Below are 12,824 nucleotides of genomic sequence, written 5' to 3' on the forward strand. Positions count from 1 at the left end.
CTCGGCTATGCCAAAATATACGTAGCGTGAGCTTATGCGCACAAAATGAGAGGCGCTATCAAGCGGCTCCGGTGCAGCTTCAGACTTGGCTACTGCGCAACGGAGGCGCACAGCTGGGCACGCGGCGGCGCCAGTGCGTCTGCCGCGGCTATGACGTCACTCCTCTGGAATGCGCAGACCGGCGAGGCGCGCGAGGCGGGCGTGGCGGCGGCGGAGCGCGCGGCGGCGGCTTCGCGTGGCTCTCATAATGAGCCGTGCTCATTATCCGCGCTCTTTATGCGGAGGTCCGCCGCCGCCTCCGCGCGCTCCGCAGTCGTCTCGGCACCTACTCATCTGTACTGTTTTAGAACAAGCTGCAGGGTATCACCGGCACGTGGGACGCAACTTGGGTATTGCAGGGGCTGCCCCCGCACACTGCCCACGTGAGCCCCGCTTCTTGTGTTGCCTGGTTAATTTTCAGATGTAAGATGCAAAGAAGCGCCGATGTCGGTGTTCGTCCTAACAGTGTCAGTTGCGCAGTCTGCAAGACATGGCCCAATTGGCACGAAGAAGCAATCGTCTCTTCTTATGTTTTTAAAGCGGTAGCTTTAAAGAGCCATCCAACCGTACGACTCGCGTAGGCATGAAATGTGTAGGCCAGTCAATCCGTAACCGGGAAAAGATCAACAAAAAAAGAACCGACACCGCTACCAGGGATCTGACCCCGGTCACTGGCGTGGAAGTCGAGTGCGCAGCTGACTTAACTACACACCCAGCACACAGGGTCGGGAGGAGCAGATGCGCGTGGCGTGAGAAAGCCCGCAGAGTGGAGAGGGGTGGAAAAAACAAGAACAAATGGTGGATAAAGAGATAGTTCAGAATGAGCGCGCGAGACCAGGAGGAGAGGAAAAGGCAGGAAAGCGCTTCTCTTTTTGGTGACTAAGAAAATTCAGCGCAAATGCTCTGGATCCAGGTGATGCTGATGGGAAGCGCCCGCAGGGTCGCAAAAGAACAAACAATAGTGGACGTAACCTGTTTACACACAAAGCCCTGCCCTAGGCACTCCTAAACTATGGCTACCATCCACTTCATTCACTGAAAATGTACCTAACCGACAAAAAAAAACAGTATAACTTTTTCTCTATCTGGATTACGGAATTGGGAATCTATCTTGATTCTACCTGGATTTCAGATTTTCAGAAAGTATGGTTTTGTCCGCGATCTTCATTTCAAGTTTTTAGAAACAAATTTTCCGTTTCATAATCCAGATAGTTGAAAGTTATTTGCGTCTTTCTGTAAGGTAAGGGTCACCCATGCCGGCAAAACCAAAACAAAAAGCGCCCTATAAAGCTACTGCATATAAACGCATTGGGCAAAATGACCAAACACGCAGCTAATTTTGAGATCGATAGCTTTTGAGGGGCAATCAACTTCAGTAGGCGCGTAAGTTCGCAATGTGCAGGTTGGGCAGTCTGCAACCGTTAAGCATTTTCGAAGGAAAAGCAAGCACATCCGGGGATCGAACCATCGTCACCGGCGTGGAAGCCGCGTGCGCTGCTGGCTGAGCTACGGACCAGCCACGAAAGAACGGGAGGAGCGAAAAGAAAGTGGCGAAAAAAGGGCGCGTAGAGCAGAGCAATGGAAGGGGCAAGAAAAAGAGTAGCAGAAATAGGCGCTGTAAAAAGAGCGCGCAGACCAAGGCGAAGTGGAAACGGCACGAAAATGCGCTTCCCCTCTTTCGGTGCCCCAGGAAATTCGGCGCAAAGTCTTTATATCCGTCTGGTGCTGAAGGGAAGCGCGCGCACATGACAAAGAGACGATGGCATGGGTAATTTTTGTATCAAATTAAGCTGCCCTAGCCACCTGAACGAAGAGCAGCACCCACATCAGGCACTGAAAGACCAAGGGTCATTCTGCCCCTAGGCACCATCCGAACTAGGAGCACCACTCAGCCTTATTTAAACGCTTTTGGAAGAATGCCCAAAGAGGCCGCCAATATTTAACGTATAATATGTTATACGGCTGACACATAAGCATTCGCGGTTAGGTGCAGCAACGCAAGTGGACAGGCTTACTGCCAGCCGAACGCTGACGTAGTGTTCTCCTCCCTTAGTGCCAGCCGAACCTCTTCCTCGAGTCCATCTGTGGCGGGGGTAAAACATCAGGTGTTGAGAGTACAGCGGCAGTCTGCTCCGTTATACTACTCTGCAGTAAGGCGAAGAAACGATGAATAATAACCTGAGAAAAAACGTTTAATCGGCGAACTTGTGCCAGAAAAAAAGAGAGAAGAACACACGCCGAGAAAGCAGCAGCGAGCGTCGACGGCGACAGCAGCAAGCTGTGTTTCGTCGGCGTCACAGCTGGCAATGAGCGAGAGGGAATCAGTGGAATAGATCAGCAATATCGCGCTCTGCTCCTTATCTACTAAACTCGGCTTCTCCAAGAATCGGCCTATATTGTTCGCGAATGAGCTAAGGCGAGGCTGCCTCGGCAAGGTCATCCCGGCCTCTTTATCTTTTACGCCAGGCGTAAGTAAGAGTAAACACGAATCTTCTTGATGAACGGAGAGGCATTTCTTCTCGGCCACGTACGCGGCATTACTCCTCGTTTAAAAAAAAATGCATCGCCCCCGATGTCCCTTTAATTAAATTCACGCAGTAAATAACGGCATACAATGAACTGCGGGGCCGTCTAAACCATAAATGGGCCCGAGCCCTCTCGGGCACAAAACGGCTTGAGACGCATGGCGTGCACCATCTCGGGTCGTGGCTGGCGGCGCCCTGACGACCGTATTCCGCTTAAAAGTACTCGTAGATCGGGTTTCCAAGGCGACGGAGCACCTTGTACGGTCCGAAGTAGCCCTTCAAGAGCTTCTCGCTAAGGCTGCGGTGTCGTATCGCTGTCCACACCCACACTCTCTCCCGATTGAAAATGAACCTAACATCTACGGTAGTTTGGTCCGGCTAGTGTCGAGATGCCATGTTGTTGGCCTTGAATCCGCTGTCGGGTTAGCTGGCGCGCCTCTTCCGCTCGCAGACTTAGAACCTGGGTGTCTACGGTCCCAGACTTGTACACGTTACTGAAAAATAGTAAGGAATTACATTTACAATTACTCAAGGCTAAATTGTAATTTATTACAATTACAATTACCCTCTCATAAAAGTAACTAACCGTTACTCCAAAAAGTAATCCGTTACTTTCGTGGCGTTACTTTTGACATTATTGTCCTCAAGTAAGAAACAAAGGGAAGAAGGTTATTCAAGTTCTTATTGTTGCAACGTGTTCCATTTAATGACCTTGAGTATTTTGAGAACCTGCTGGCTCTCGAAAGTCTCGTCAGACATTTTGCGTTATTTCTTACTCAGTATGCCGACTGCTACGCTGAACACCATTTGAGCTGAGGCACTGGATGGGAGTGCCATCTTGTTCCTCACGAATGCTTCATGCTCTGCATTGAGCTTTTTCAGCGAAGCAAGGGGAAGTACTATTTACCTCGAATGTATAGCAAAGCTTCGTCGTTGCAGTCATTGCTTGCTATTCGAGAGATTTAGTAGATCCTTCCGATACCTCCGATACCCGCGATAACGGTACCCTATTACGATATGATGCATACGCAAAGACGGCGGCGAAGTATCGGATATCGTTATCGGACCAATCTACTAAAATTCTCCATTGCCTAAATCGCGAAGCTGTACAAGTCATCAATAGCAAAACATAGTTGTAACAGTAAGGTGACAATTAAATAATAAATAAGGTTTGGTTCGATATTCTTCTTCTTTTGGTTCTGAACAGTTCGAGCCTCACTTGAGACGTTGGTGAATAAAAATAAGTTTCCAGTATACAAATGTAAGTAATAAAAGAAAACAACGGACACTCATAATAACAATTAATTAGAACGTCGGTTAAAACAAGGAAATGTAAATGTGCTTTTTGCCGTGTGTACCTTTCTTGGTGCCGTTCAAGAACGCACGGTGCACGAACCGACTGCAGTTTACTCCGGTGTTCTCCAGATAGACGTCCGCTAATGCCACGGGCAGCAAAGGGTAGAGTACTAAGTAATTAGCGGCGCCTCACGAATTTCACCCTCTCCTCAAGCCCAGAATATCAAGTCTACGTCAGTCACCAATATGTTTTATTTGTAAAAATATCTGCTTGAGATAGGATGCGTCCTGCTGGGGCAAAGCAGGACGAAGAAGAAAGGAAGACTATTACCATTTTCTAAGTGCTCGCAAAAAGCTGACTCACAAAAAGGGTAGGGTAGACGGAGCGTTGTCTCGTGTTGTGACATTATGAAAATGGTCGTAGTCACTATAACCGAGAAGGACATTGTTAATTCTTTTCAGTGCACTTCCCGCCTCAAGCTTCTCGAAGAGGCGCACAATCACTTGGTGTTCTCCTCTCCCCGTCTTCGACCGCAAAGAAAAAAACAAAGGGACTAAAAAGCACCTGAAATAACTTGCCCCCCCCCCCCCCCCCATTTTTTTTTTGTAGAAATGTTTATTTGGATTTTTTTACATTATTGTTAGGGTCAAAAAAAAATAGTTTCAGGGGCTTGGTGTTGCAAGAAAAGGCTTTGCGGAACTGAAGAGTGTCAAGCCTCACTTTGCGCTGGTCAATTCGCGTGACAGTGTCACTGCGCTCGACTTTACAAAAATGAAAAAAAAAAACTATTTAGAATTTGGGGGGGGGGGGGGGGGCGTGTCCTGACAAAAAAATGTAACGGATTACAAGGAATCCGTTACGTCAAAAATGTAAGGGAATTACTTTAAAATTACTCTACAAAATATGTAATTATTCCGTTACAAAATTACTGATAAATGTAAGGGATTACAAGTAATTTCGTTACTTGTAACGGATTACGTACAAGTCTGTACGGTCCCATCATCAAATGGCTCATGTGGGCAGCATCGGCGCAAAAATCTGTCTTGCAACAGCTGAAATGGTGTCACTCCGGGGTTTCTTAAACTTCCGCATTATAAGCAAACATGACGCACGGCAACACTTTGTCCCACCGCTTGTGCTCCACGTCGACGTACATAAAAAGTCATGTCAGCGAGGATCTTGATGAGCCTCTCCGTGAGCCCGTCGGTTTGCGAGTGGTAAGCTGTGGTTACTGGGTGGCTGGTTTGGCTGAGGCGAAGAAGCTCCCGTGTCAGCTGAGTTGTAAATGCTGCCCGTTGGTTCGTAATCAGTATTAGATTGGAGGTCGAATTCGATGTCCGTGGCCTCCTTCAATTTTTGAATCACTCGATGGTTACCGGCGAACTGCGCACAAGACCCCAAAGTTGTTTTCTTTGACTGAGGATTCTCGATTTCTTTTCATTTGGAGCGTCGGGATCCCCTCGGCTGCTCAGTCGAAGCACGTCCCCGCCAAAGCGGACGGTGCTCGCGTTGGGTCCTTGAACGCTTCTCTGAAGCATGTCCTCAGCGCGTTCTCGTTGCAGCTGGGCCTCAAGCACTCAACGGAGGTCCTCTTTGAATGATTTCCAGGTGGTAATTGTCGCCTCGTAGTTTTCAGACCAGGTACGTGCCGCTCCTTCGAGGGAGACGTAGATGCCTCGGCAGGCATTACTCCGGTGTCCACTATTGGGATGGGCAACTCGCTCGTACTACAGCGTCCAGTCGTTAACGTCTTTGTAAGCTTCGCTGTGGAAGGGCGTTGGAATACGAGATGCAACGGGAAGAAACACGACGTGGGATGCGGAAGCAGGAGTCTCGGTTGGCTAGACCTGGTAAAAACAATCCAACGGTTCGGTGACTCCTTCCTTGGTTGTTTCGCAAATGGACCAAATTCTTGCTGCTGGCCTTGTGCACGGCGTGCACGGGTTTCGTCTGGCTTCACAGAAGGAGGTTCTTCGGGGATTGAAATTAATCTGGTTAGGCGGATACTCGGGGGCGTGTTAGGAACGCACATAGGTTTGTTTGTTTCTTTCTTTGTTTATACCTTTATTTAAGACATAACAGTACAGAGATGTCTCAGGGAACATGGCTAAAGGCATACTTGACTGACAGGGCTATGCTACCTTTATGGCATCAACGGTAGAAAAAAATAAAACAAATGAGGAGTGATACAATTTGACTCCAAACTGAAAATCGAAACAAAACAAAAGAAATATACATCATAGAACAGCATAACGTGAAACGACATTGGCTAGTTATCATTCTAATCATTTCGCTTAAACACATCTGGTTCTTTTCCTCTGTGAGTAAATGTTATTTTACAATATTGTTTTATATTGATAGAGTGATCGTATGCAATCCAATGTAGCTAAAATATATGGGTGCTGGTTTAAATGGTCTGGTATCCAAAAACTCAACCTCTGGTCTTCATAATTCGTTCGCGAACCCAAATATAATAATAAATGACGCCTTATATTATACGCGCTGTCTTTCGCGTGGTACTTAGCATGGAACAGGGATTTATCGAGCTGAAATTGCCGCCAAATTTCAAGTGAGAGTTTGTATTTATGTACATCTCTTACATTGAGTATTTTGTATGCCCTAAAATATAGTTTCTTACGACACAACAACCCGCACCTCCTCCAGAAATCTCACGGATGAAGGCAGAGACGTTCAATAATGAACTGAAAAGAAAGGTTCAATCGGCGAACTTGTGCCAGATACAAAAGGAAGAACACATGTCAAGAAAGCAGCAGCGAGTGTCAACGGTGGCAGCAGCGAGCGACGGTGCGTCGACATGACAACTGACTATTGCAAGAGAGAATCGGCGAATGAATCGGAAATACCGCCGCTATGCTCCCTTATCTACTAAACTCGGCTTCTCGAAGATTCGGCCTAGAATTCTCAGGAGTGAGATAAGACAAAACTGTCTAAGCAAGGTCTCTCCGGCCTCCTTACCTCTTACGCTCTATGTAAGAATAAACACAAATCTTATCGATGCAGAGAAAAACTTTTCTTCTCGGTCATGCACCCCGAGCACGCGGTAATACGAGCGTGCTCCAGGTTTTCTTAGATAGAAACGCAAAAACAGCGACAAGAAAAATTGCGAAAGAAAGCCTACACTACCTTAGACTTGCTCCCTTTGTCGCAACGGGTTGAGATAGTTCCAAGTTTTTGTTCTCTTTTACCGCGAGCCGGCGCCAGGGGTCTGCTCCCTTTTCTAGATAATGTAGGTTAAAAAGACGGTCGGAGTGTTTGCAATTTAATGGCGGATGCCTCCCATGATATTCATCTCAAGTCAGCACGCGCTGTCTCAACGCATGGCGGGTAGAACAGCGGACGAAAAGGCGCAGATGCTCGCAGACGATCAACACTCTTGCCATCTCCTCGCAGCACGTATTGCAAAAGCGCTCTGTAATTCACGTGACCCCGATCGAGCAGTTGAAAACTCAATCTAGGCTCTCTGCATTGCTGCAGCGTTCCAGTTGTTCTGTTTCCGCACGTTGTGTCCCACACCGCAGCATGCTTTGAGAAAGTCGGAGTTACATTGCCCCAGCACAAGATTTCACCCACAAGCAAAAAAGCAATGAAGCCCCCATGCGCTTACCGAGCACGATAAAGAGCTGCAAGGCCATACGTGCGCATGGTGCCTTCGAAGTATGATCCCAGGTCCTCAACCGAGCGGCTGACGCTCTTCAAGAAAAAATGCAATGTCGTGGCAGCACCGAATTCCTTTTCAAGTGCCACGTCCGTCGTTGGAGAGGTTAATCCTAAGCTGTCTACTTCTGCCCGCCCTTCACACCACGTCCACACGAAAACGTCACTTTCTGCGTTACCAGTACCTTTGCCACGCTACTATGGAAAGGGGTGACTTTTTTTTTAAACCGCTCGCAACATTTAAGCAGCTGGAATAGACAGTTGGGCTAGTTGTCATATGTTCATAATTAAAGATAGTGCGAAAAACACACGGACACTGAGGACAAAAAACCTAAAGGACAAGGCGCTGACTATCGACTGTTTTATTATAAAAAACACGCGGGCATAGGATCTCCTTTCCCTTTTACGGTTTTTTCGCTTCTCTTTTTTGCGTTTCTTCAAATAACAAGTTATACATGGTTCAAAAAAGCCATCACACTGGCCCTTAGATTCACAAATAGTTGACTCATGCACGTTGTTGTTTTTTGGTTTTGTTTTTTTACCCGTGGTAGGCCTTAGTTATCTAGAGAGATAATTCAGGCCTACTTTATGGTAAAAAATAAAACAACGTGCAGTGAGCCAACGATCTCCGAACATCAGGCACAGTGAAATACCTCTTTGGACGCTACATAACTTCTCATTCGAGGAAACGAGAAAGATGAAGCGACCCCACAGTGTTTTCATAATATCAAAGTGTATAATTAGCGCCTTGTTTTGTGTGCAAGTATCTCTTTTCTGTGTCCTGTTTTTCGCGCTCTTTTTTTTTTTTTTATTTATTTAAAACTATTGGTATGAAAAACGCGCCCTTGGGGGCACCAAACTAAGCGGCAAAGTTTGCTGTTCTCCAATGTCGCTATATATTTATTTACATACACCAATATTTTTTAGAAAGAATGTATTATTAATGACATAATATAAAACACAATTTTGAAAGAAAAGGAAAAAGGGGCCACGGTCGTGTTTGCGCGGGCAGTGTTGCGCAGTCTGCATTTCTAAAATATCAAGACTAAGAAAAAAAAGAGGAAACAACACGCAATAAGTGCGTTTTGTTCCTCTTTTTTATCTTGAGTTTTTAAGAATAAGGTGATTTGGTGCAATGAATCTTTTGCTGAGTTAATATTGCCCATTCGCTAATAACAATACACGCATATTTCCACCCTTTTTATTGTTTCTATTTTCCCGCGCTTCCTCGAAGGCGAAGACTCGGAAGAAATGTCCTGTGCCGGCCAGATGGAGACATTCCTTAATGTAGCGGGGCTCCAAGAGGTACGTTACCGGAAAATGCACCTACTTCCATGTGATCACGGGCATAGGATATTGTGAAATGAACAAATTGTTTTTTTTTTTCGTGGTGAACAGGTGATGCGCTGTGCTGTGAAGTGCTGGGCGTCACAGTTTCGACATTCCGCACTTGAGTACAAATGGTACGTATTTGTGGAACGCCCACCTGCGCTCGACTTCCGTAATGCTCCAATATTTCCTAAAACATGAATGTCACTATGGCCTCGAGACTGGGCATAGGTCAACCAATGCGGGCCATACTGTATTCCCGGTCCTGTGTAGGCCGTTTCGAGATACACCATACACCAACGCGCGGATCTGACACCAGGCACCAGAGTTGTTGTTGGCACGACGGATGCTCTCACGCTTTTTAAAGCGGCAGCTTTATAGTGCACGCGGCTGCCGTTTAGCATGCATTCATAAGTAAAGCTTGTAACTTCTCTGAATAGCCTCGCTCGCCGTCGCATACCCACCTATCTCTTGTGGGAATAAAACCATTACAAGTATTGTGCCAACCAACCTCAGGAGCCGCGTAAGACGGAATTGTGAAGGTCGTTCTGTCCTAACCGCTAAACGGTCTCGAAAGAAACGCCAACCGGTGCCAGGAAACAAACCCCAGCCACCCGCGTGGAAGCCGAATACGCTGCTGACTAATCTATGGTCCCGTAAATCAGGAACGGGAGGAGCAGAAGTAGGAGGTTTGATAAAAAGCGCAGAGCGGAGAAAAGTGGAAAGGGCAAGAATAAAAAGAGCAAAAACAGGCGGTGTAGAACAATCGCGCGGAACGCGAAGGAGTGTAAGGGACAGGAAAGCGCGCTTCCCCTTTCTTGGTGACCCAGAAATTATGGTACAATGTTAACATAGCAGCTTGGGCGAGTTGGTTGCTCAAATTTGCACACACTAAAGTGCACTACACCAAAAGTACACTCACACCGTACACTCACTGCTTAGAGACGAAACAGAAAGGTAAAATTAAACGAACCGCGCTGACTCACAACTCATGCTTATGTACTTTGTCTTCCTCTTCGATGGCTGAAACAGCCGAATTTCCCTAATCGCACGCATTTTACTCCTAGACGCCAAGAATATTTGTTCTTTTGTCTGTCAGGTTCAAAGATGGTGCACTAATACAGATTTTATAATTGCTGGCGATGTGTTAAGCTACAATAATATCCCTCGTTAGTTGATTACTGTGCCTGCCTAAATTTATACAACATGGCAGGTGAACCTCTCACCCCCAGTCATTGCAGTGTATGCACAGGTGAACAGAGTCAGCTCTGGTGCTCTTGTGCAATGCACTTCAGTGCAATGACTTTGTATCCGGGTGGTCTAAATAGAGGTGCGCGCAGTGTCACGAAGAGACACTGCGCGCAGAAAGCTGTGACGTAGTCTGCTTCAAAACCCTACCCTATGCACCACCTGAACTAAGAGCACTACCCACCACAGGCACTGAAAGACTTAAGGTCATCCTGCCCTAGACATCACCCGAACTAAGCGCGCCACCTACCCCCTAAAGACACCGCGTTTAAATGTTCTTTGCAGAATAACCAAATTAACAGCAATTTTTTCTAAACGAATTAAATCTGAGCGTTCCACACACGTAGTTTTTATAGCTTGTGTAGATAATTCAGGCTTATGTGTAGAAGGCGCAATGGCATATAGCAGGCTGGCAAGTGAGGAATTACATGCACTAAACTAGCGAGCAAGCTCTGCGATAACAAATTGTATGATACTAGTCTTCGTGACTTTCCTCTACACTAGCAGGTTCTACGACCATTCAAATGTTATGATATTTGAGCAGGCAGCACGGGCAGCCGCTGGAAGCACCCATGGCGGTGTTGGTCCAGGAGATGGTGCAGTCTGACGTGGCCGGAGTCCTGTTCACATGCGACCCTGTCAGTGGCGATCCCACGAGGCTTGTCATCAACGCCAACTACGGTCTCGGTGAGGTACGGGAATCAATCATCTTCACTGGTAAGCGGGTAGAGCGCAATATCCGCGTACATCTCAATCACACTTCGCGAGTATGCATGACTACATGGCATCGGATACTATCACGGCGGTCTAACGGCCCGGCGTGCCACTACATTCCGCCCCTGGACGTAAGAATGCTCTGCATCCGACGCCACGCCCTACGGCGTTCCCTCTACCTTCATGTCAGTTTTGGTACGACCGGCACTGGTATACCGGGTTCTTCTAAGCAATATTTGTCGTTTAAATACATAAATTACGCACTATTAAACGCTCAGTCTTTGGTCACAAGTTTTGCCAGTCCTCCGGACTAAATGACCAAGTTTTGGAGCTTCTTGATTTTCGATTCAAAAGTAATTGGTGATTTGGGGAAATTTTTAAAAAGTTAATGGGGCTCTTTTTCGGTAGCCGGTGCAAGTCATCTTCATATATCTCCGTTCACCACGATTTCATCAATAAAAGCTTCTTAAAATCGCTCATAACTGGGCAACAGACTTCGAAGTTTTGTAGTCAGGTAGTAAGCTGAGCTACTTGGTATGCATTAAACATGATGAAAGGCGAAAAAGAAGCAGCCTTTTTGCGGTCCTTTGGGTTTGACTGAATTATATGCCCACGAGCCGGTGTCTCTGTCATCTTGCTTCATGTTCCTTTTCTTCACGCAATACATTTCAGTTGTGAGTACGCGCTTCTCTTCCATTCTCTTCTTACCTCGTCTGTTCTGTTTGTTTGTGCGCGGTCTTTTATCATGTTCGAAGTTGTGACTAAAAATCTCACAAACATCCGTCGGCATCAAAACTACAATTTTTTTTAGATAACACACAATTTCTTTCTTTTTCAAAATGTGTATTTTAACCGACTTAAGAAGTGTGCTACCAAGGCGTGAAAAGCTTCGCTTATTAGCCGAAGCTTGTGCAGCCGACTTTTTCTTCCTAACGTAAACATAGCCGAAACCCGACATCAAAGGCACAGTATAGTGTTTTCCCCTTCTTCAAAGTTTAACGTTTACAGGTGTGATTGGAAGTTGCGCGGTGGAGCACTCATTGCTAGGTGATTTCAGATAAGATCAACCAAAGGGTGGCCGGCCGACATTTTAAATCAACTCATATTTTTATATGCCATTGTCTAGTGTCTGGTGTAAACGAGTCCACACTGAGTTCGGACCAGGAAAAAAATTTGGGGACAGGAAAAATCGTAAGGCATGAAGAGGTGGACAGTTGCATTAACGCAAACTGATGGAGGGGGCAGGTTTGAGAGTGAATAACTAAAACGATAGCATTAGAAAAATTCTAATACGTTTTAGACGCAAACAATGGGTGCAGCTTGCTTGTAATATAAAGCACTAGTATTTATGCAAATTTTATTTATTTTTCTAAACTTTGCCAAACATGGCTGCTCGAACGACACATGGCAAAATTTTGAGGTCTGTATCTCATGAAATAACTTAATCATAATCATTTCCTTAGCAGACAGTGTCCTACTTATATCTGGCTAATATTTAAAAAATAAATAACGTATCTCAGTGATACGATTGTCTTGATATATTTAGGCCAACACGGGAAAATTATGAAACAACGAAAAAATACAATACAAATTAAAAGAAGACACCACCTTCGATTTTTTTTTATTTGGGTAACGTGTCATAGGTATCATATTAGAGACTAGTTAATCGAGAAAAGGTGATGCAGTGTGAAGTTTTACATTCCGGTATAATTTATATTTAAAATAAAAAAACAGCGTTACTTCCACAGCAAAAAATAAAGATAGAATACTACATTTTTTTAGGTTAGTTTTGTATTGCCCGGGACCAACCATTTCAGGTGAGCGGTGCCACCACGCCGGACTGTGAGGGCTTCGATACCCTCGCTGTACGAATGGATCGCGGCCAGCCGAAATATTTTATCCTGCGCGAGGATAACGTTTCGTGATTCTCGTATGGTGATCGGATAAAAATTATAAGCTATCACCAAGTAAAATAGTAGGTTAAATACCCCACGAAG

The 12,824-nt window shown here is 45.8% G+C and overlaps 1 protein-coding gene across 1 annotated transcript in view; it reads left to right on the forward strand.

Annotated features, from left to right (window-relative positions):
• LOC8041303 (putative phosphoenolpyruvate synthase) overlaps positions 1-12,824 on the forward strand; it is a 394,011-nt gene that overhangs the window by 237,836 nt on the left and 143,351 nt on the right. The window contains exons 16-18 of the mRNA XM_040214093.3: positions 8,771-8,841; positions 8,935-8,999; positions 10,658-10,805. Of these exons, the coding sequence (XP_040070027.1) occupies positions 8,771-8,841; positions 8,935-8,999; positions 10,658-10,805 (284 nt within the window). The remainder of the gene's footprint in view (positions 1-8,770; positions 8,842-8,934; positions 9,000-10,657; positions 10,806-12,824) is intronic.

This window comes from Ixodes scapularis, unplaced genomic scaffold (assembly GCF_016920785.2).
Source record: "Ixodes scapularis isolate PalLabHiFi unplaced genomic scaffold, ASM1692078v2 PGA_scaffold8__174_contigs__length_109621045, whole genome shotgun sequence".
NCBI classification, from domain to species: domain Eukaryota; kingdom Metazoa; phylum Arthropoda; class Arachnida; order Ixodida; family Ixodidae; genus Ixodes; species Ixodes scapularis.